The sequence below is a fragment of the Cyrtonyx montezumae genome, unplaced genomic scaffold, assembly GCF_038088225.1.
Source record: "Cyrtonyx montezumae isolate F1298 unplaced genomic scaffold, pur_monq_1.0 scaffold_13, whole genome shotgun sequence".
In the NCBI taxonomy this organism is placed as follows: domain Eukaryota; kingdom Metazoa; phylum Chordata; class Aves; order Galliformes; family Odontophoridae; genus Cyrtonyx; species Cyrtonyx montezumae.
In genome coordinates this window covers 3,724,583-3,749,866 of record NW_027071859.1, presented here as the reverse complement: position 1 = coordinate 3,749,866, position 25,284 = coordinate 3,724,583, and the positions used below count along the sequence as shown (strand labels likewise).

Here is a 25,284-nt window from a genome sequence, read left to right as displayed (position 1 = left end):
ATTGTCCCGTGTTTTGGAGGCAGCCATTTTGTCGTAACTTGGATGGAAATTACATATCAGAGAGCAGTAGGTGGGATATTGTTGCACTCCTGACTAGTTGGCCTGAATAGCAATAAGTCTGTGTGTCTACAGCAAAACAGGAAAAACCACAGTCATCTAATAAGAATGCAACCCACTGCCTCAGAACGCAGTTTTGGCCAGATCTTAATGCTGTGTAAATTACATTTGCTTCAGCAATCAAATCTCCCTCTCATTACCTTACTGCTACCAGACTTCTGAAATAATTGACATGATCACTTGTAATGGTTAGGAAAGTTTTGATTTTAGGGCAGCCAATCTTGCCCTCTTTCTCTGTAGTACTTAGACTCATCCGTTTATATAATCAATTTTTCCATTTAAATGCTTCTTTCTACAGGAAAACGAATTCAGAATTGTTCAGAATTCCCAGTGATTAAGAACAGAAATGGAATGAAAGTTGTAAAAAGTGTTTCTAAAAGGACAACCTTGTGCTTTCTCATCCTCTGATGGCTTTAGGTGGCAAGGTTGCAGTGGTGGGGGCTGCACGGGCCTTACCATTCTCTGCCTGAGACCAAGGCAGACTATTGTGCATAGCAAATCTCCAGCTCTGCTGTCTCCCAGGTCCTCTCTGCACAGAAGCAAGGAGTCTCCTGCTCCTAAAGGCACTCTTGCACTCACCTGTGCACATAAGCTTACACCTACCCTGCTCAAAACCAGGCTGGCTGAAGAGATGGTAACAGAATTAGAAACCAAAAAACCCTAAAACTTACACATCTGGTATTTCCTCTTAACACCTCTTCAGCATTCACTATTCGCTGAGCCTTTCATTTCCTTCCCAAATAACCTCCCACTGAGATAAACCAACACAATCGAAGAACACCTCAGTAACCAGGCCAACAAACAGAGCTTGCATCTAGCTACAGAGCACGCCTGGATGTGCCGCACACCCCGCCGTAGTGCCCTGCTCTGCCATGCCCTGGGTGCTGCATGGAAGGCACCAGCTGCAGGAGGACACCCAGAATCTGACTAAACTTGACATCTTCAACATGAAAAGTGAAAAATTTGGTTGAAATTAGTCAAATTCCAACGTGATGACCCACCAGGTGGATGAGGGAAAGGCTGCTAACGTAGTCTACACGTACTACGTAGTCTAGACTTCAGCAGTCTTTGACACTGTCTCCCACAGTATTCTCCTGCAGAAGCTGCAGCCCACAGGTGGGACAGGTACACTTTTTGCTGGGTGAGGAACTGGCTGGAGTGCTGGGCCCATGGGAGGTGAATGGAGTTAAGTGCAGCTGGTGATCTGAGTGGTGGTACTGGGGCCTGTCCTGTTCAGTACCTTTACTGATAACCTGGAGGAGGGCACTGAGCTCCCGTTGGCTACCAGCAGCTGCCAGCTTCAGTTCTGGCACCTAACTTGGTATCTTTAGGATCTGAGAATGCAGCACCCAAGATCTCATCCCTCCTGGCCACTATCTTCTCCTGCAGGCTAGCTTTCTTAAAAGCTTGTGTGGTCAAAGAAGACACCCACTAAGCAGAAAATGCAGAAGCTGGAGAAATCTGTCTGTGCCCAAGCAGTGGACAAACCCAAGTCTGATTCCTGCTCCGTGGGGGAACAAGCAAAGATCATATGGCACAGGCAAAGACTCCTCAAACAAGCCTAAGTCAATTGGCACCCTCCTCTAGCACACAGCAAGCAGAGTGCTCTCTGCTGGCATATCAAAACCACATCCAAGACCAGATACAACCCCAAAACACCACTGCAGGTTTCCTGTTTTCCTCCCCCACTCCCCCACATACCCACTCCAGAAGACAGAAGGGAAAAAAAGATTAATCCCAAGCTAAAACAATTCCATCGAGGCACGCTGTGCCGGTTCTGGTTTTACTGGGAGAACAATTTCATATTCTGACTGCAAGATACACAAGTTTGTGGGCTCTGGACTCTGCCAAGGCAACACATGGATATCACAGGGACCCTAACAAAAGCTGACAGCAGACGCTCTCCTTATATTCTCTGCCAGGTCTCCTCTGTGCCAGAATATTCAACCGTCTCCGTCCCCCTCCCCGGCAAAATGCCCCCCAGCTCTGCCTTACCCTAATTGATGGGCAAAGCCAATTTGCAGAACACCGATGGACAGAAAGCAGCAGCCCAGCTTACACCAGCTGGTGCAGGTGCTGATTATTTTCAGCATTTAGAAGCTCTGAAGTCACATCTAATGGCTGCTGAACAAAACCTGCCGAGTCTGGCATCGTGAGCCGCGCTCCTGCTTTCTCAGAAAGCCAGCAGTTAATGGCATTCAGGCTGAATCTAGAATCATGAAAATATCTTTATTAAGCATGTCAGAAAACGTAGCAAAACGCTGTGTCGAACAATTGGCCGTAGCAATGCTACTCAGTTCTGCAAAGCGAGTCCGTATCACATCTGATGTGTTACATAAAATATATGTCAGCATTTTCCTGGCAATAACAATACAGCCGTTGCTGAAAACCTTAACACGCCGCAAATAAAATATTTGCAATGCACATGGAATTGTGGTCACTGCTCAGCTTAACACGCTCAGCCACGTACTCAGTGCCTCCATGGCCTCAGAAGAGTGCTGAACAAACCTGCCCTGTTAAGGCCGGGTTCTGAGGTCTCCAGATATATATTTCAGGCCAGAAAGAAACATTCTGCTTTTATTCAGCTCTGTTTATGCATTCCTGCACATAGGTGTGCTCCCCCTGAAAAAACAAGAGATGAAAGCGGGGAAGGAGGACCGGCTTAACAAAGGAGACACAAGCTGGAGGCTTGAAAATTGCTGTGATTAGTCAAGCCGAGAAAGGAATCAGAAAGATGAAGAAAAAGATGGATGGTTCATATAAGGACAGGAGGGAAAACACTACAGCGAGCGGATGGAGAAAGGAAAAAAAACAACAAGCAGAGGAGTGACTTTTAAACGAGCTGGAGTATTGCCTAGGGTCAGAGAGGAGTACCAGCAGCCAGGAAAGTACCCACCGAGTTCATCGAGCATGTGATTTCTGCCTGAAAACCTGCTCAGCCACAGCCCTCACTGCTGCCCGTGATGAGGCCGTGCAGCCATCACCGCCGAGCGCCGCGTGCAGGCATCCATCAGCAGCCCCACACTGCACTTCCACTACATCACATCCTGCTTGTGCTGCTGAAATGGATGGAGGGAACCTTGAGCCAAACTCAAGCGTGGACCAACAGAGGTGGATTCCAGGGACTTCACGCCACCCAACCCCATGGGGCAAATTCTACTTAATTGCAGAGCTCCCAGAAGCTTCAATGGAGCCCAGATTTCTACTTAAGGGTCTGAGGAGCACCAGCTCCTCCCAGATCCCATGGAGGTGCTGTGCTGGGAGTAGAAGCCTCCATCCCCAACCACACAGCTAACCTCAGCTGTGAGAAGAGAAGGCTGCAGGGAGAGCAGCCTACCAGTACCTAAAGGGGCTGGAAGAAAAGGGGACAGACCCTCAGCAAGGCCTGCTGTGACAGGAGAAAGGGGAAATGACTTCAAACTAGAAGAGGGAAGACTTAGTGTGTGCATAAGGAAAAGATTTTTTATAATAAGGGCAGTGAGGCACTGGCACAAGTTGCCCAGAGAGGCAGTGGTGCCCCGTCCTGCATACAGCCAAGGTCAGGCTGGATGGGATGTGAGCACTGATGGAGCTGTGGGTGTCCCTGCTCAGTGCAGGGGAGCTGAGCTGGACAAGATGCCCTTTAAAGGTCCCTTCCAACTCAAATGATTCTGTGATTCTATGATTCATTCACCTCATGTCCCAAAAGCTTCTGCTGCCCATCAGCCATGCTGCTGCACGGGCCATAAAAATCCCTCTGGTATAGGCTAAAAAAAAAGGAAAAAAAAAAACCCAAACCCTCAACCTGAAAAGGAACACAGAGGAACAGTGCAGTGATTCAGTACCGCTTCAGTCTGAAGTCAGTCTGCTTCAAGTGAGCTACTGTAAAACCTGCAGCTTTTCACACAATATCCAAAGGAGTATACAAGGCTGGGTGGAGTGAGTGGGAAAGGAACAGCAGCTGTGTCATGGGTCTGTTCAGCCCTCACATGCTCAAGCTCACCAGCACCACCAGTAACAGCACCAGGTCCGTCTCAGCTACCTCTGAAGAGACAGACACCAGCAGAAACAAAACACTTCCATTTCTGTGAGTGCGGTCATCCCAGGAGAGCAATCCTGAAAGGTTTAGGAAGTCTTTTGATTAGAAAAGAGATTGGAAATCCTGGCTACAGATCCTAGCACATAATAGGCAAAAACCTGCTGTCACCAAAACTACCCACTTCATTTCATCAGAGTTCTCCCAGAAAATGAGCTCCAGAGCAAACCAAATTAAGCAGAAGGAAGAAGACCAAGGGCTGCTCATGGGGCTCACTGTGACCTCCACGGACACTCCCTGCTTTAGGTAATTCTACCTTTGTCTCAGCCAGCCACAGAGAAAGCACTGGTGCTGATTTTGATGCATCTTGACACCTATCAAAGCTCCAGATCTTTCCAGTACGGCGAGGTGTCTCTCCTACCCTTTCCAGCTCTCCTTCCTCCTTGAAGAAAGACATTAGATGAGAACATAGCCCTAAGCTTGACAGCTTAAATTTAGGCTGCCCTCCCAAAGAAGGAAGGCTTCCACACACGTGGGGCTGAGCATCCGTGATACTCCTTTTTCTATTGCTATAACAAGGAAAACAATTAACCAGCTCGCAGAGGTCCGGCTTAGACTCACATCAGACCTTCTTTCCCAGGTCCACAGGACCACGAGCCCCCTGCAGTAAGGGGACAACGTACAGCATGGAGATGCTGCCATGTTAACACATCTTCTGCAAAGCCAAGAGTGGCATCCAGGCCTGGCTTTGGCACCCTGGGAAGGGACACAGCTCACCTGGGTCCCAGCGAAGAAGTGAGGACAGGAATGGGCTGCACAGGCAGATGACAAAGGCTGGAGGCGAGGTTTATGGGAGCAGGAGGGAGGTGAAGGCTGGCAGGCCCACAGGACAGGCAAATTTCCTTAGATTATTTAGGGTCTCCCCTAAATCTTCCTTGGCCCTGCCTCAACTAAGGCTGGCCCTGCCAGAGACACTAATTTTCCCTGCCCCATCTGTTTGGATTTGCTTACTTACTAATTTATATGTCTATCTCCACGGTGGCTAAGCATTTTAATCACAGTGATTAACACACTGAGCAAGAACAAAACAAAAATGGTTAATCAAAGGCTATTAGTAGTGTTTGAATGTCTAGACACCGCTTTTTACACATGAATGCTGGTAAACGATCATCTCCCCATAACCCTCACATGGGCCCTGATTTATTCCTCCTCTTGCCAGCTCCACTGTTTGCCACAGCACATTGGGGAGTTCGACCCACTTGGCACCAGGAGGACACAACAGGTTCCTGCAGGACACACTTGGGCTTCTCAGCCCAGCTGAAGCTCTCAATACCATGGTCAAAAGAAAGAGGGAAATCTCTCAAGAACAAGTAGAAGATGTGACTTGTGCTCCCCGGCCTTTAACTTAAGGGGATCCTTCTCAATTAGCAGAAGGGCAGATCAGACCTACAACCAGGAGAAACACACAAGCACAGTTGTTATTAGATACACAATGCCCTAATTAGGATTTGCAGTACAAGGAGCAGGGTATAGCTTGCATTGTACACAGGTTAGGAGTTGTCTCTTTCAACCACGTGGCACCAGCTGGCAGCTCACCTCCTGGGTACAGGGCTCAACACCTCAAAACTGCAGTCAGCACCCAAGCACAGAACGGGCAGTGATGCAAGGACCACTCACAGACACACAAGGAAGCCCAGGGGTGCCCTACCACCTGGACACAGCACTCATTTGGAAAGCTTGAGCCCCTAAGAATGAGTTCCTCGGGCAGAAAAAAACAAGTCTTATCTGTGTTTGTAAAGCCCTGTGTAAATTAACAGCCTTACACAAAACAGGATTTAAAATAGAAACACAAGTACAACTACACGGCTTACTGCTCTAAATACATCTCCAGTGGTTTCCACCGCCAACAGAGCTGAATGGCTTCATTTATGAGTCATGGCTGCTTAAGGTAAAGCATGAATGCAGCAGAGTTGGGCCACTTTTCCAGGGTTTCAGTTCGGCTGCTGTCAGCTAGTCTTCCTGCCCCTTCTGTCATTCACCTCATCCTGAGGTCATCTGGGCCAAACTGTAAGATTTTATAGTGAAATAGGGCACCACAGCTGCAGCACTGGGCTGGGTCTGCTTTCACATGCCTCAGTCCACGGGGGTTTGCAAGGAGACACTAGATGCGGCACTGTGGGACATGGTCAGCAGGCATGAGGGGGGCACGCTGGGGTTGGACCCCAACCCCAAAGTTCTATGCAAGCTGAAGGTTGGGTTAATGTCCATGAGAGCCAGAAAACCCAGAAAAAAAAAGCTGTCTTATGACTGCTCGCACGCATTTGTCTCTTTCAATAACAAAAGGTTTATTTGGTGGCAAACTAGAACAAATTAAATGAGGAGCTAAAGGAAATAACCAGCATAAAACCTGCTCGGGTTGGTACATCCTTCTCTGTTTCCAACAGATCACCAATCCAGGGACATTAATCATTTCAGCTGTAGCTTTTCACATTCACAGCAAAATAGCAGGGTTTTATCTCTGGGTGAAACCCTGAGGAGACATCTACCCACATTCACGGTACCGTGAACAGAGAAGAATATCTCAACACATATAGCTCAATCATAAAATCATAGAATCACAAAGTGGTTGGGTTGGACAGTACCTTAAAGCCCACCCAGTCCCAAGCCCTGCTGTGGGCTGGGTGTCCCCACCAGCTCAGGCTGCCCAGGGCCCATCCACGGCCTTGGGCACCTCCAAGGATGGGGCACCCACAGCTCTGGGCAGCAGCACTGCCTCACTGCCATCTGAGTGAAGACTCTCCTCCGAACATCTAACCTAAATTTCCCCTTTTGATTTTTGACATGGTCCCTCACCACATCCTTCTCTCTAAATTGGAGAGGTATGGATTTGAAAGATGGATGGTTCGATGGATTAAGAACTGGTTGGCTGCCAAAGGGTCAATGGTTCTATGTGTTGGTGGAGGCTGGTCATGAGTGGTGGCCCCCAAGGGTCGGTTTTGGGACCGGTGCTCTTCAGCATCTTCACCAATGTCATGAATGATGGAATTGAGGGCACCCTCAGCAAGTTTGTGGATGACACCAAGCTAAGCAGTGCAGTCGACACACTGGAGGGAAGGGAAGCCATCCAGAGGGACCTGGACAGGCTGAAGAAGTAGGCCTGTGTGAACCTAATGTGGTTCAGCAAGGCCAAGTGCAAGGTGCTGCACTTGGGTCAGGGCAATCCCAGGTATTTCTACAGACTGGGGGAAGAACTCCTGGAGAGCAGCCCTGCAGAGAAGGACTTGGGGGTCCTGGTGAACAAGAAGCTGCACATGAGCCAGCAGTGCGCACTTGCAGCCTGGAAGGCCAACTGTGTCCTGGACATTAAAAAAGGGGTGGCCAACAGGGAGAGGGAGGGGATTGTCTCCCTCTGCTCAGCTCTTGTGAGGTCCCATCTGCAGTACTGCACCCAGACCTGGGGCACCCAGCACAAGGAAGATGCAGAGCTCTGGGAACGGACCCAGAGGAGGACCACTAAAATGATCAGAGGGCTGGAGCACCTCTCATGTGAGGAAAGGTTGAGGGAACTGGGCTTGTTTAGCTTGGAGAAGAGAAGGCTCCAAGGAGACCTCATTGTGGCCTTCCTGTACTTGAAGGGAGCGTATCAACAGGAGAGGGAATGACTGTTTACACTGGCAGATAGTGACAGGACAAGGAGGAATGCTTTTGAGCTAAGACGGGAGATTCAGGTTAGTTGTTAGGAGGAATTTTTTCACTCAGAGAGGCTGTGGATGCCCCATCCCTGGAGGCACTCAAGGCAAGGCTGGATGTGGCTCTGGGCAGCCTGCTCTAGTGGCTGGTGACCCTGCCAACAGCAGGGGGTTGAAACTAGGTGATCTTTGAGGTCCTTTTCAACCCAGGCCATTCCTATGATTTAATACCATTCCTCCTTGTCCTATCACTGTCTGTCCATGTAGAAAGTCAGACTCTCTACTGTTTCTAAGATCCCTTTAACTACTAGAGGGCTACAATGAGGTCTCCCTGGAGCCCCCTCTCCTCAAGGAGAGAAGCCCAGCTCCCTCCACCATTCTTTATAGGAGCAGTGCTCCGGCCTCTGATCAATTCACATATATCTCCAGCCATTTTGGTCCCCTATAACAGTATTACCAGCTACTGAAAGTAATAACCACACTGAATGTGCACATTATTAATTTAGAAAGGTTGTCTGCTGGATTCTTACATTGACTGTCCCTGCTTTCTACCAGTCCCACTCGATCTTTGACTGTTTATTTATTATTTACTATCTAGGTGTCTCTGGGACAACTTAATACAGTAAGATGCTCTCTCATCTCATCCCTGCTAATGAATGTAATAAATAACTACAGTAAGCACTATAATCGATACTACACTCTGCTCATATCCTGGAGAACACGAGGTCTGTGGCCTGAAGCCCTGCGGGGGATACAAAGCCTCTGCGGGCTCAAGCCCTGCTCAGTGCTCAGCCAGGTGAACTAGCAGCACTGGGGTGGATACCAAGCTGAGCAACACTGCCTGCAGAGCACGACCAGGATGGAGCTACACGGAGTTTTTCCTTCTACAATGAAGGATCATGGAAAGCTCAGTTCAACTGCTTCGTCCCTTTAGTTCCCACTCTCATCAATCCAGAAGAACCTGGCACAGGATGTAATTCTGCAGCTGGCTGAAGCGATGACATTCCTCAATTCATTCACAAACCCTCCATCTCTGTCTGGCCTCGACCTGCACCGACAGCTCCAAGGCGTGAGCCCAACCACACTCTCCAGAAGCTGAAAACAGAAATGGGCTTTTCTTCTTAACACTGCTATCACCTCCAAGATTAGCTGTTACACGACTTGGTAGGAATGTCTGTAGCCAACATCTATCTTCTTGCAATGCCCAGCTCACTGCTTGCCCCCTTCCTGAATTTTTCTTCAAATTAAGCCGTACCTCTTGCAGCCAGGATCACAACCTGCTGCAGCAAAACCGTGGGGACCCAATTCTCACCAGACCCCATGGCAAATACTGTGAAAGCAAAAGCAAAAGCGGAAAAGCTCAAGAAACCACAGCTTAATGACTTGGCTGAGAATGCCTCTGCAGCTGAAGCTATTCCTTTTATGCCAATAAATCTGTGCATCAAATCAGCCCAGATCCCATTCATCAGCTCACATGTCCCAGGTGGGAGATGGTACCTGGTCCTGAGGGGTCCTGCAGGCTTCCAGCACACTTCCTGAGTCTGCAAGCCCTTTTAGTGCACATCAAGTTCTCGACTGACATTGTTCAGTTGATTTACTGGAGCTGCCATCAAGAGGGAACTTGATCTTCCACATCCACACTGCAGAGAAGCTGCAAAACTCAGCTTCCAATACTCAGTATCTCACTCCACTGAAAGTTAGAACCGTCCACAATTAATCTGGGCAACAGTGCTTCTTACACAAGCATCTCCTGCCTCTGCAAGGGGCAGAAACTTGCCCTGCTGATTTGAGCTTTTCCGGTGGAGCTTAATAAATCTAACACTCAAGCGATCTCTGTTGCCCACATGAATGTAAGTAAAACAAAGCAACTGCAATTACCCATGGACAGCATGATATTCCATAGGAAAACCCTACACACATGCCCCGACCCCGTGCTTTTTCCTAGAGGCACCCTGTGCTCCTGTGCAATCAGACACGCAATGGAGAGGTGCAGGGTGCTCTGGCCTGAGATCTCTTTAGACACAAATGCTGTGGCTGCCCTTTATTCTATACTCCCAGAAAGGCTCTTTCAAATACTGCAAACTGTTTGCAATAACTGGTAGGGTTTAAAAAAAATTAAAGAGAGCATTTACGCTCAGATGAAAACTCCACTAAAAGCATCAGACATCGATGCTTTGCTGCTCTGCCTTTAACTCGGGCACTCACTATACATCAGAGGCAGCTCCTCACAATAGCTAGTTCTACCTGTCACCCACAGCTCTGACCCACTCAGGACACAGAGCTATTTCTCCAGTTCACCAAAAGCAGACTGAACAGATGCAGGACACCCCAGGAATGGCCCCCATCAAAGCCACCACGGGGCAAGAAAACCACATGCTGAGATGGGAAGGCTCAGCCAGCAAATGGCTTCATTGAGGCAACCCTGCTGGCCTGACCCAAGGCAATGAGATCTTACCAGGTAACAGAACTCCTGCAGAAACAAAAGCATGAGATCATAAACGGACTGAAGCTGACACTGCTGACTGCATCCAGAGGTTTGGGATGGATCTCACTGCATGCTCGTACATCTGCCCCATTTAACGTGTAGCAATAAACTGTGTACCAAGGAAAATAACAGCTACTCGACAGAGCTGGGTATGCAGCCTAGTTTAGAAATGTCTCTTTCTAATTCTACTCGTGATTAGGAAGAGTAATGTTTCTTTTAATGGGCAAATAAAGTCATTTCTGCATTACCATTAAAATCCTCGAGCAAAGGATGCATGAGGAAGTGTTCTGTTTGGGATAGTGAACTCTCATGGTCATCCCCAGCTCCTACAAACACGCTTCCTTGAAGTCTAATATGCTGCATAACAGCACTTCAGACAAACCAAATCTAATTTGCCAGGCTTTATAAGTTGCATTTCTATTATGAACTTCTTCAAACAACCTTTCCTGCAATTAATGCCTTTTGTTAAATCACCAAAGTTGGCTTCTCCATCTCTTCTATTTCCAAAATCTAGCAGCTGTAGAATTACCCTTACACAAAGGGTGGTGAGGCACTGCCACAGGCTGCTCAGAGAGGTGGTGGTGCCCCATCCCTGCAGACAGCCAAGGTCAGGCTGGATGAGCTGTGAGCACTGATGGAGCTGTGGGTGTCCCTGCAGGGAGCTGGACCAGATGATCACAGATGATCTAGGTCCATTTCAACTCAAGCTATTCTAGTTACATGCCCCCAGTTTGGGGTTAATGTTAAAGGCCCCAAGCAGGAAGCTGCCTGCTGGAGACCCAAGCCACCCTTGAGACTAGCTGGGGTAGAAAAGTGGGGTAGGAAGGCTAGACCAGAAAGTACCCAAGCCCCAGAAACTTGAAGTTTCAAAGGCTGTATAAACCTAGCTGGTAAAAATCCACTGTTTTATGATGGTGAAGTTGATCCTCAGAACGTAGTCTTCTGTTCTGAGTAACTAACAGTTGTTTTCAGTAAGGATTTAGGGCAGAAAGAATACAAATGCAACAGTAACAAGAGCCTAATGAAGTTTAATCTTCAGTTAATTTATATAACCAATTAATACTACACCCATAGAAAGGGTAACCAAGGTATGAACCTTTTCATTGCTTTGAACAGCCAGCGCTAGGCAAAATATCCAACCTGAACACACGCATCTTAATTATTTGCACTAAAGACCAACAAGTGTGTTAGTGGAGGGCTCTGGTCCTTGGTGAGCAGTAAATTTAAGGCAGGACATGAGAATCCAGCAGCAGATCCCAATCAGAAGCACTGCCCCCTGTTATGGTCCGGCTCCTTGAGGAGTCCATGAGACTTGTACTGCCTTCTCATATCCCCCAGTGCCTGTGAAGGACCCCTTCCACTTTCCCCAAAACACACCCACAGTACCTTGACAAGCAGAAAAGTTTCAGAAACCCAAGATACCAGCTCCCGTGGATCCACTTTAGCACATTCCTTACCTTCAGCACCTTGAGAGCGATTCATGCAAAGAGAGATGTGACCTTCTCAGCTTTTTAGGTACCTGTGTTGGGCGTGCCAGATTACAAATGCTCTAATCCCCTGTAAGAATAGGGAAAATAATCCAGCAGCAGGCAGACAACTCAGCAAAGCATCAGAAATGAAACGTACACCCTGGATTCAAGCTCCCTGCGCTCAGTTACATCGCTCCTAATGGTTCCAGTAGGTTTTGTCTCTGAGAACACAACGCCGACAAGAAAACTGTAAGGGTCAGAAATAATTTGCCATTACTGCTAAAAAGAAAAAAAAAAAGCCTCGGTGATTTCAAGTTCCCAGTGAGAGGAGCAGTAGGGAATTACAGGGAGATCTGCATGTTTAAACAGTCAATTCAGTGGCTCGTTGCAGGCAGAGCTTGATCACAATGAGGAAAAATAATGAGAGCTTATAACGAAGCTGCAGTTGTGCAACAAGCCATGCCAGAAAACCTGCTTTTATAAATGGAATTATTAAACTTCCGAGCGGTAAAAGAAAACGGCTCCTTGCATAAACTGTAATAAAGCAACAACTGAGGTGATGTCTAGAAGTGCACCGACTGAGGGATTATTCAGGTAAATGCTGGGTCACCCAGCCACGTTCCCAGTATTAGAAGTGGTGCTTAATGTGAGCCTCGGCTCTCCTGCACGCTCCGGGATGCAGGGGATCAGCAGAAAGGGCTGAGCAGTAAGACCAGACCCATAGGCTTCATGTGTGCTGACAGAAAAGCAGGCTTCCTGTGCTAGCATCCCAACCAGAGGGGGCACACCAATCCCAGAGCAGCTGAGGATACACTCCAGGATGTCTGAACTCATGGACACTAAGGCTTTTACACCATGAAGCTCCAACAGCTTGTCTGTAACTTCTGCAATAAACTTCTCAAGTCCTGGCTATGTTCATCTACCAAAAGATGATTAAGCTGAGTACGTACAATTACTTTTAATCCGAAATAACAGATAGATTTTTAATTCCCTACCACGCAGCATCTAAGGTGGGATATTACCAGGAGCTTGCTGAAACCAATCAATAACTATTAAAGCTGGATCCCATCAGCTACCACCAGGTATTAGCCACTTTCTCAATATTTCAAGTATTCTATTATCTTCAGACGCAGTTAAAATAGTAAAATGAAGTGGTCTCATACTGACACCACGATAAATATGAGATTAAATATAGAACAGATTTATTACTTTTCCAAGTCCTACTGAGCGTCCTGATTTTATTTGTAACCACAACAGTCGTTTGCTTTGATGCTTTATTATTTCAGATCTAAAACGTGCAACTGAAAAGCAAAAAGTGTGCTGGTTCACAACTGAAGTTCATTTGAGACTGGGTGAAGGCAGGTGACCTCACAAGTGTGAGTTTCTGGCTCTCTGTCCCAAAGAGGCTGAAGGAAGCTGCCCCAGCAAGGCCTGAGCAAGGAAATGGCTTCAAGGGGACACTAGGATCCAGGCCTCTGCTCGATGCACACAGCAGAGCACTTCCTCCAGCATCCACCTGTGTGCCATCCTCACGTGCTGACACAAAAGTGAACCACTGAATGTAAATCTCCTGAATGTGATATTTATAATCTGATCCGACGATTGGATCTGGGCTTCACTGCTGGAGCACATACACAGGTCATAAATAAATTCAGGTCATGGCAAATAGATCAATGGTGGAGCCATGGCTGAAAGCTAGACGTGGCTTTTCCAAGCCTGGATAAATTTGCATTAGCTGGGGAAAAACAAACAAACAAAACACATATTCCAGTAAGAAAGTAAGAAATTAACCTCAAGTGAGGGGAATTAGTTTCCTTTCCAAAGCATTGCATCTTCCTTGCACATTTGGCAGGGACAGGACACCGGCATGACGCTGCCTGGTGCCTGAGCTGTCGTAGCAGCCCTCACGCCCAGAACTCACAGAACTGTATGACTTACAGAATCACTGCAGCTGGAAGAGACCTTTCAAGTCATGTAGCCCAACTCCACAGCACCGATCAGGATTCGGTGCACCCCCCACGAAAGAGGGGTGTGAAAGCCTACCATACCACCTTCTGAGATGGGCACGTGCCATCTCAGCACCTCAACCTCCAGCTCCTGCTCCAAATCCTGCATTACATTCCCTGCTGCAGCTTCCCTCGACGAACCCATTTTCTCCCCCAGTCTAATCCTAAGAAGCAATGGGAAACCAGCATTAAAGCCATCTCATGCTCTAAAGCTGAGACGACACATCGGTGTGACATCCTACACGTGGTGACCTCACAACCCCAGAGCAGTCTGCATCCTCCCCAAAAAAGGGCCCGTGGCCATGAGGGAGGAACAGATGCATTTCTGCAGCCAGGGCTCCAAGACTCGGCGATGCACACCGTTCCAAATTACTTCCACTCCCAATTAATATTCATAAACGAAGCACAACACTATGCTTTCCATCAGCCATCACACACCACCCACGCTAGATGAAAGGACAACTACATGAGATAAGTAGTTTATTGGATCAAAAGTCCCCTTTAGATGAGAAGACAGCTATTGCAACAGCATAAAACTGATAGCATCCCATCCCGGGTGTACGTGTGGAGGGAGTATCAGTACATCTCTCTTTAAACCAGAGATTCAGCCCTGAGAACGCACAATGTAATTATTATGTTAATTTATCTGAATTTTTCTGCTTGCTTGAGGCTTTGGGCTAGAGGTGGGAACTTAGGTTTGAAAAGCCGACGCTGAAAACCTGCTCTGAAAACAGAAGTGACACCCAATTGTTTCATCAGCAATTTGAGTTTAAATCCCTAAATCCCAGTTTCGCTTGTGCCCACGGCTGCCACACCAGTCTCAAAGGGATTTTAGGGGAAGACCTTGCCCTGAAGCTTTTAACTTCCACTGCCATCACAAGAGCTTTCAACCTGGGTGCTCAACGAGCATGGTCAGAAACACATTCCTAGCTCCTTCCCCACCTCACCTCTCTCCAGCAACATCCAGAAAGTGCTTTTCCTCCTCCTCCTCCTCCCCAGACTGATCTTAGCTGGCAGAAATCAACGCTCTCGTCCTCCCAAAGACTGGAAGCAGCTGATGGGTGCAGGCTCTGTGTGGATAATAAATGAATCAAAAAGATACCTGAGAAAACTCACGTGGAGCTCAGCACAGTGACTGAAAGCACATAACCTGTAAGGACACACTGCTCACTCCACCAGCAAGCAAACTGGTGTTTCCTAGAAGTAACTGCAAGATGGTGCAACACTGATGTCTCCAGCCCTCCTCTCTCCAGAGCCATTCTGCTCCCCAGCCACGAGGGACAGAAACAGGCGGCCCAAGAAGCGTATTTACACCTCCCGCCAGAAAGGGGAAGTATAAATATTGCCAAAGCTTCCTGAAGGCTAGTACTTACAGTCATGCTTTGAAAGGGAAAGAATAAAGCAAAATATTCAATTAGAAAAAATTACTGTAATTGCAGGTTCTATTTTATCCCTCCATTAATGCAATAAAGTGCCTTGAAATATTGCTGAGCTGGGATACAGAGCTTAGTGCTACTTAACATGTTAATATACATCCAGGGGGCTAATTTAATTTAGATCTGCACCAGGGTCTCCTCTCCCTGCTTGTCTCTACTGTCTTCCCCAACACTCCTCAAAACACAGCACAGAATAAATGCTCCACCACCACACAGAGCTGAGGCCAGACATAAACCCTGACACGTGCGGTGAAGGGAAGAGCATCAAGAACACAAGCACATAGCGGATGCACAGTTAAAAGTGTGTCTGTGTGCACCTGAAAGCCCTAGCACCTTGAGTTTGTATGTTTAGGGAAGGAAAGCATCCAGTTCCTGCTGCCCCAACAGCAACCACAACCCCCTTGGAAATGTAAGGCCATACCATTTTGCTGAGTATAACCCCGGTCCTCCCTACGACAGAAGACAAGTGAATCCTATTTTCGGGAGCCCTTCATCCCTTTAATTAAACAAATTAATATCACTTCTTTGTATCGCATGGCCTTTGTCATCTCCTGCGAACTCCTCCGATTCTGTTGTAGAGATATACTGCAGAAGCACTAATGGAGATTATCTCTGGAATTCGAGAGCTGGTATATTTTTAGGCATGCCTTAAAAACTATTTTCCCTTTGTTTCTGGAATGCCTCCCATCCTTCCTCCCATGCCAGACTGTTTACGTTATTTAAATGCCTTCTGCTTATACCACTCTTTACAATTTTTACTTCAACAACATCGGCCTCCGTTGCTCTTTTTTTCTTCGCTTAGACATAACTGGGATGAATTCCAATCCCATGCTCAGAACCACTGCCGGTGCTGCACTGCTGCCTTCGGTACATTCAGCAGTGTGTTTCTGTGCCTCCTTGTTCAGCTGAGGGAACCACATCCAGAAGGGTCAAAACGTTGAGTTGGAAGGGACCTTTAAAGGTCAGGGTCCAGCTCAAATGATTCTACGAAACCTCTCTTTTTTTTTTTTTTACAACAGAAACTGTAGAAATGGCCATTCCCACAGGCACCGGAGCTCCGCACACACTCACTGGGCTCCTCCTCACCTTCTGCTTCAGGCAATGAGCCCTCCTTGTGCTGGTGACCCTGTAAGGGATGCAGCTGAAAGAACAAACTCAGGAGCATGAAGTTCAAGGCTGAAGCACAAACCCAAAGCCTTCCCCCATCCCCAGATCTAAGGGTTCACCTCCAGCTCTGCATCACGCTCCTCCCTGAGGCTATTCAAGCAACAAGTGTGCTTCACAGACAGGGCTGGACAGCTCACCTCTATGCCCTGACCCGATGAAGATGGGAAAACCTAGCACTCCTTTACTCTGCAGAGGAAGAGGAGGTGTTGGTGACAAAGGCACTGGGCTTCAATACAGGTCTGGGTGCAGTGCCAGCTCTGCTAGAGACCTTCCGTGCCACTGAAGTCGCGTAAGGACACGTTGTGAATATTTCATAGGCGAACCTGAGCCCTCACTGATTTAGAAGAAAGGAGATGTGAGGAGAAGCACAATCTCCAGGCCCCAGGATGGTTTTGAGGACAGATTTCAGATTGCTTTTTCCTTGTTTTTCCACTTGGGCGAGATCCGATTCTGCCGCAGCGGGGCTGCTCGTTCAGCTGAGGCTTCCAGACACCGATTCAAGGAGTTACACATCCATTTACACCGAGATAAGGAAAGCAGAGACACAGTTCTGCTTCAGATGGAGTACACGACACATGGGCCAAACCCACCCAAGGGCAGAGAGACTCCTCTACAATTTCCTGAAGATTCCTCTCCCCAGGAAAGTCCTCTCCCCGTTTCTTTGGGATCTGCTTTGGAAAAGCACCTCCATGCCCTAAAGCAGTCACAGACCACTGTGAACCTCAGCATAGCAGAAGGGGGTGCGTCAATGAAGTGATAGCATTTGTCACATTTTTTTCCTTACACATTCAATTTAATTTCACCTCTATCCAGAAGAAAGCTCCCCTTGTACAAAAGCTTCCAGGTACTGCGACATGGGCTTACACTACTGCTGGTTTCCAAGACAGTGAGGAGCTAAAAATCAAGTCAGAATTCAAAGGGAATAAAGTAAAATGGAAGTAAAAAGTTCTCAGAGGGATCCAGACTTCTCCACCTTCATTCCCCATGGAAAATTATACATTTGCCATCCAATTTCTTTTTCTTGCAGTCTCAAGGCAGCGAAACAGCTCTCCTCCACAGAGATGCTTTATCACCATCAGTTCTTCCTACATCCTTTTCATTAAAGGAAATGCTCCCTGAATAACCTACATTTGTACTGTGAGGAGAACCACTGCAAGGAATAAAACCAGCTCAATTCAGCTAAAAGCAAAATGGAAGTCTCTAGAAGGGTGGAAAATAGAGACCTTATGATTTTTAACATACCAAAAAACGCAAGCTGGCTTTCCTTTACCCCTTCACATCCTTATTCCTCTCCACCAGAAGAGTGTTTTCAGACTGCCACTGGTGTCAGACATAAAACCAGAGGGCACCAGGAAAATAATGGCACTCCTAGCCCTACAGCTCAGCACGAAGCCTGAGAAAGTGGAAAAAGCATGTCCAGGTCCAAGCTTTTGGGAACCAGGCTGCCTTCCCGGACTGTTTTCAGACTCCCAAAGATGGTCACTCTAAAACACCTCATGCCGGTGTCCTCGCCCTGAAAGCCAAGGAGGCCCCAGCCCTGAAGGTCCCATCGCTGGAGGTGCTCAAGGCAGCATTGGATGGGGCCGTGGGCAGACTGATCTGGTGCTTCATTTAGTGGTAGGGCACTGAAAGGTCACTGCGACCCCATATAACCACACAGAGAAGTGCCAAGTGGTCATCACTGCACCACCACCTTATCTGCAGAGCACCGTGTTCCCCAACTTGGCTCTTCCTCAGCAGCATCCCTGCAACCAACAGGATGCTTAATTTTACTTTCTCCTCCCAGCCTTGTCCATCCACCGCCCCAAACCACGCTCACAGCACCGAACTGCGTGGACCCAGAGCTCCCAACAGGTCAGGGAAGCACATCTTCCTCCGAAGGAGGAGGCCCAGAGCAACCTGCCCTGCCAGGGCTGGGAAGCAGACCTGCTTCAACATCTGTGGTTTGACCCCCTCTAGTGGGTAGCACTCAACAAGACATAGAGCCTGGCCAACACCCCAGTGGAGACCCCACTCAAGTGAGAAAGCCTCTTCTGCACGATGAAGATGGTTATTAACTGTTCCCACAACTTACCTGCCCTGTAATTCAGATCTTTGGCACATTCTCATGAACTGGACCTCCACACCCACGACCCAGTATTTATGGAGGCCCTACAGAAAACTCTTAGAAATGGGGACAAAACAAATAAAGGTTTTGGAAGGGAGAACCACTTTGCTGGGAAAAAAAAGTTATACCCCAGACTGGTTCTGTAGAAGAACACATTTATCATCTGTTCCAGAACATCTTCCCTCTGCCAACTTGTCAAAAGCTGACAAAACTCCATACTATAAAGGCAAGCTGTTAAAACTTGGCTAAAGGGAAAAACTTAGCTGCCAGACATGCTAACCAGAAAAAGCTGAAAAAAAAAAAAAACCCAAAAAAAAAACCATTTGGGTGTGCCAGGGCAGGCAGTAAATTTACAGAAAGGCTCTATGGAGTTAAACATCCCAAACCAAGACAAGGTGGTGGCAGGACAGCAGCTTCTCCTTCATCTGTCATCTCCCACTTTGGGAGTCTTAGGCAGAGATCTTTAGATTAATCTCAGCTGCTCGCGTTTCCAAACTATCTGAAGTAGCTTATATCCAACTCACAGTTCATCCCAGAGCAAAGTATTTTAGTGAAGCCGAAACCTACTCATAGCATAGTCATTAAATACCACATATTCCTTTTAAACCCATTGATTCATCCTTCCACCTCCGGGCACGCCAAATGATGAACTACTCATAGATTTGGTCTTTCCACTAATAAATAAGATGTCAAGTCTTTGCCTAAACTTTAGGAGTTTTTCTCTTAAACACGCACTCATATGGTGTTTTAATGTCAAAATACAGCGTGGGGTTTTTTTCTCCTTAGCAAAATGTTTCCCTTCTAAATATGTATTCCAATCAATTTCAAAAACAAAACCCAAACACTGCATTGAAGTCACGCATCTTCCCATTACTGACAGTCACCAGACAGCGAGGTTTCAGCTGATCAGTGTTCATTTTGGCTCAAACTCCACATTCTGACAATGCAATAGAATTCAATCATGTTTTCTTTAACAGCACTTTGTATTGCAAAAGGTCAGACTCGAAACCTTGTACTCCAGGACAGTAACCACGACCCACTGACCCATTTATAACAGAGGGTATGGGAAAGTACATCTGATGCAGAAGTTACATTCCCAATCGTCACAAATACACCTTCCACAGCTGCTCAAGACATGAAAACTGTAAATCAGAATTTGAATTTACAGAGGTGGAAGGTTGCAGTGAAAGCAACAGCCCTGGTGAGCTGAAAGGGCCGAGCAACCTTCAGCAAAATCACAGCACTGCACGGCCAGCCCTCAAGAAGCCACTGCTCAAGAAGCCACCCCTCTGCAGCTCACAGGGCAGGAGCACAACAGCCAGCGTTGCGTGCCCAGCTGGCACCCTTCACTTCTCTGGCAGCCTGGCTGCATCACTCTAGTATTTGAGATCGTCTAAGGGATTGAGATGAAAGGTGAAAATGGCACATTTAGGAAGGTAAAACCCCCCAGTACCCAAGCTTCATCAGTGGGAGTTTAACATTTCAAGCATCCATTCAAAATCCGTATATGAGTATGTTTGTATGTATGCTTTTACAGCGTACTTTCCAGCAAGTCAGCGTAGGAAGGCAGTATGAATACAGCCCCAAGTTCTCAGCTGAGCAAAAGACAAACGCAACAAAATCAAAGCATCGCTCAGTCCCACTCAGTAACCCCTCAGTCATCATTCACAGCTGTAATAGGAACACGAACAGAAGACAAAGCCCCCACCCTCCCTTACTGCGCAGACACAGATATCTACAGACCCACCCCCGTCAAAGACCGATGGACAACCTTGCTGAAACAAGAGCCCGACGGATGCTGAGTCCCCGCTGTAGCAATGTGACTTATCCATCTCACCGTTCCAGGACAAGTCCCCGCAGGAACCACGTTATCCCCACAAGTAAAACCCAGATTACCAACATCTCCCAAGAAGCAAGCCCTCGGCAATTCAGGAACAGGATTTCTGTACAACCTGCCCCCTCTATTCTCTGCCATTTCACTTCCAGCTGCTGAGCGATGGCTACTCCAGCCTCTCCAGCCCTGATTACGCCCCATGCAGTCGCAGCGCGTATCCATTATCATGCAGGAAACCAGGCTGGATGCATTATGCACTGAACTTACATTGTTCTAGGTCTTCCTCCTCCATCCCCACGTATCAACTTCTTAGCAGCACGGAGTGATTTAGCTGCAGGCAAACGCTGCTAAAACAGCGCTTTCCAGCGTCAGTCCCATCACCGCATTCAAGATTAATTTTAACGGCGTTTGCAATCGCTACAGTGGGAATGGAAAAAGATGCCTTGGTGGAGGCTAGCCTACAGACAGCACGAAGTTATTCTTGCTCTGGTCAGATACTGGGAAGCAGCTTCATGCTGCCAGCGTGCCCTGCAAAGCAGGAGCCGTGTGCTGGCGAAATGAGCTATCAACAGGAGAGAGCAAGCTCCTTCATTGCGCCTAATGCGATTTGGGCTGCAGAGCTCCTTCCCAGTCCCTCTCAGCAGCCCCAGCACTGCACTGTCTCACAAGGCAAGATTTTTTTCTCTGCAGTAACAAAGAGGGGGGAAATTCTGGATAACTTGAGCCTCAGTTCTTCTCGTGACAAAACAAATCACCCCTCCGTACGCATCACCCTCCATAGGCAGCAGCATCCCCCTCCCCGCTGCTCACCGGAGCGTGCCGGGGCTGTGTGAGCCCATGCAGGCTTGCACCACGCTAATACATTTATATCTCATGGCCCTGTGAGAGGAGAAAACCAACTTGCACGAGATGCATCTGCATCGAGAAACGCTTTTGCTGATGGGATCAGCATCAGGGAAAGCAGAGAAAGGGTCGCACGCCAATTTATCTCCCTCGCGGGCATCGCGGCACACCCACCCCTCTTAACAGCCCTGGGTCCACATCCCGGCCTCGAGGAAACAAAATCCACCCCCAACAGGAGCTGAGCACCAGTGTGGTCGCAACGTTACACAAATGACATTGAAGATGCAGAAGGAATCTATGTACGTGCTGTTGCGTGACGCCGTGGGCTCCTTTCCCAGGTATAGGTTTCACGCGCCCTTCCCACGCAGCTCCCCGCCCCTCCGCCCCCTCGAATGAAAATAAGAAATAATACAGAATCTTTGATGTGTATATTCATTTTATCTCAAGAGCGGTGTCCTCAGAAGAGGTGTCAAGGCCCTCCCCTGCCTCCACCCACACAGCCCTCCCCCAGGCTCCCGCACGCTGGCTCCATCTTAACTCCAGCCACTTCTCCACCGATTTCATTAGGCAGCAGGGTTAACCCCTTCCGCATTCCAGATGGCCAAAAAAGAAAAAAAAATCATAAATAATAAAAAAATATATAATAACGACTTCCCCACCTATCATCACCTTCTTCCTTCCCTTTCCTTCTCATCCGTATCCCGGTAAAAAATTCCAAACATCCATCCACCCATCAGGTTATTCTGGCCCCACAGATTCACACTGGAAATGCCGATGCAGGGATGTGCACCTTTCCCAGCTTCATCCATTCAGTGCCATCCTCCTCCCCTCCCCTTCAAAAATCCAGTACCTTCTGCCTAGCTATGATTTTAAGAGCACCCAAGCCCAACCAGCCCCACTGGGACCCTCTCCCCATACGTGCGTGGGGGGGGGGTGTATGCAGGACCTCATGCCACCATCAGAGCCTTCACTCCAGCCTCCATCACCCACACCTCCTTCTCCTTCCATCTTATTAACCCATATCCCCTCCAGAGCGATCTTAGAGGACGCAGGGCCACACGGGGTCTTTACAGCTGTCCTTACAACACCTCTTTCCGTAAAAATGCTGTCTCTCTGGAAGCGTTTGTATCTGAACAGGCTTTCATCCCGGAGAATCCCTCTCCCTGCCTCACTCTTCCATCTCTTTTTGGGGATGACAGCTCCTCACTCGCTCTTTTATTCCCACTGATCCTGGGGACATTCCCCAGCCCCTTCCCCTGACCGCCCCGGGGCCTGTTCCCAACTGCTCCAGGGCAGCGGTCCCCGACTCTGACCTTCAGCCTCATACCGACAACCCGAGATCCATCCTCTCTTCCCCACTGCCTCCTTCCCCACCACCACAGGGGACAGATGCAACCCTCACTCCCTCCCTCACCTACAGCAGGTTGCAGCCAATCCCTCCAGAAACGGCACACCCCACAGCTGGAGGCCTGCCCCCCATATGCTCCCCACCTCTCTGAAGCAGCTCCCCCTTTCTGTGGGGCAGCTTCCTCGCTGCCCCCCAGCTCTTGGGGCCAGCCTTTCCTGTGGCTGCAGGGCCTCACGCTCTGCAGTGATGCTGGCATGGGGGTCACCCCCAGCCCCAGGCCTATGTCAGTACTGTCACCGCTGGGGGGGGGGGGGGGGGGGAGGTCTAGCATCACCTCTCAGAACACCTGCAGGGAAGAACAGCAGCCCCAAATCCACCCCCTGATCCTGCCCCATCCCTGTGGGGCAGCAAGAGCCCATCCTTGAGGCACCCCTTCCACCCCCTACGCTTGTTGGGAGCGCAAACTCATGTGTCCCCAGGCCATAACGTGACAGCAGCCCCTCTTCATCCTCCCTCCCTCCCCACATATCGATTTTGGGGGGAAATTTCTCTCCCCTCAGTACTACGGGCTCCTATCTCCCCCTGCTTTTACATGGGGAGAGTGCTGGTCTTGCCCAGTGAGGACCACTGAGGTGACAGTGACCCCCATGGCCTCCCCAGTCCCACCCAATTACCTGGGAAATCTCTCCTCAGCCCAGTGGGGGTGACCCCAAATCTCTCCTGCTTCTATATGTGGGGGGCAGTGACCCAAGTCCAGCTCAGACCGTGAACAGACAGCAAACTTCAGACCCCACCTCAGCCCCATGGACACATTTTGTGTGAATTTCTCTTCCCTTTGGACAACTCCTCAGCACAAGGAGGCTCCCCACATCTCCTCCAGCTTGGAGACCATTGACCCATGTCCACCAACCTGTGTGCCCACAAGCCACGAGGTGGCAGCGATCCCCATTTCCCTCACAGATCCTTCTAGGGGCATCTCTCCTCCTTTTGAGGCTCTCTCCATGCTACAGGGAAAGAACCCCCAAATCTCCCCTCTTTTTCCACGCGGGGTGCACTGACCACATCCATGGGGTGGCAATAACCTACATCAACTTCAGATCATGAGCTGACACAGACCACATCCATGGTGGACCGTGAAGAGACAGCAGCCAAGCCCTCTGGCCCCACCATAAGCAGAAGACTTTGACCCACCCCAAACCATACTGTGACAGCAATCCTCATACATATTTCAGCCAAGGGACAGCGTCCCCATGCCGAGAGGACCTTGACCCACCTCCATCGTGGGCAACACGTGGATAGCGACCCTCATTCAACCAAAGGACAGCAACCCACTTCCACGCTGGACCATGAGGTGACAGCGATCCTCACTCTTCCCAAGTGGCAGCGCTCGACGTCCACGCTGGAGTAAACTCAGTGCCCCACGTCCCCACTGCACACGAGGCAACACCAAACCACGTCCACGCGGGGACCGTGAGGCGGCAGCAAGCTCATTACCCCCACATCCCTACTGAATGCAAGCTGAACCACGCACCACGAGGCGCCGGCGACCCCTGCTCCATCAAAAGACGCAGACCCACGTCGCAAGACGGCAGCGGCTCTCAGCAAAGACACGCTGACCCACGGCCACGAGCCGACAGCAAACCCACGCTCAGCTCACGGCCGCAGCGCGCTCCGAGCCCCGCTCCTCCACGCTGGACCCACGCTCCCACCGACGGACCCCACAGCCGCGGCCCCGCCGCCCCTTACCTCCACACCTGTCCCATCTGCAGCAGGTGGATGACGGACTGCCAGACCCAGACGGAGATCCTGCAGAGGCGCTGCGCTCCGGGGGTGGCGGTGCCGCCGGCTCCTCCTACCCCGCCGGGTCCCCCCCGGCGCCCGGCGGCCCCCATCATGGGCGGCCCGCGGCTGCTGAGGCCCTGCACGGCTCCCAGCCCTCCTCCCGTGTAGTCCTGCACGAACCAGCGGAAGCTGAGGATCTGCACCAGCACCGAGGGCAGCAGCACGAAGGCCAGCGTCAGGCCGCACCACACGTAGTCCCGCCGCCCGTAATGGTGCAGCGCCAGCCACAGGTCCGTGCCCACGTCCCCCAGCAGCACCAGCAGCGCCAGCACGATCCACAGGCAGTCCAGCCACGGCCGCTCGCCCGCCCCTCCGACCTCCGGCGCCCGCGGCGCTCCCTCGTCGGCGGGGCGCGGGGCCAGCGGCTCGGCGGCGGCGGCGGCGGCCGCCCTCCCGAAGAGGCTCCGCAGGCAGGCGCTCCGGCAGCCCCAGTAGCACGACGACGTGTTGCAGCAGTGGCAGATGTGCAAGGAGCTGCTGCCGCCCGGCTCCTCCGCGCCCTCCGCCGCCGCTGCCCCGACGCCGCCGCACACGCCCGCCGCCGCCGCCGCCGCCTCGTCCAGGTTGTGCAGCTGGGCGAAGCCCACGCCGCCGCCGCCGCCGCCGCCGCCGCCATCCGACTTGGCCGCCATCTTGCCGCCGCGTCTCCGGCCCCTTCGCCGGGCGCGCTCGCTCGCTCTGCCCCCCCCGTCCCCGCTCCCGGCGTCCCCCCACCCGCTGCCCGCCCGCCTGCCTGCCGCCTGCCCGCCCGCCGCCCGCCCGCCGCTTCCGGGGGCGGAGCTTCTCAGGGCCCGGGCCGCCTAGCGACCGAGCGGGGCAGCGCCGGGCCGGGCTGTGGTGGTGGTGCGGGGGTAGCGCCCGCGGCTCTGGGCGGCGGTGCCCTCTGAGTCGTTTCTTCGTGACGTCTGACCTAAACGTCCCCGCTT

At 50.0% G+C, this 25,284-nt stretch overlaps 1 protein-coding gene across 1 annotated transcript in view; it reads right to left on the bottom strand.

The window, feature by feature from the left end:
- XKR6 (XK related 6) overlaps nt 1–25,032 on the bottom strand; it is a 141,804-nt gene extending 116,772 nt beyond the window's left edge. Inside the window, exon 1 of the mRNA XM_065730500.1 lies at nt 24,263–25,032. Coding sequence (XP_065586572.1) covers nt 24,263–24,990 — 728 coding nt within the window. The 5' untranslated portion in view covers nt 24,991–25,032. The remainder of the gene's footprint in view (nt 1–24,262) is intronic.
- Nucleotides 25,033–25,284: the final 252 nt, after the last annotated feature.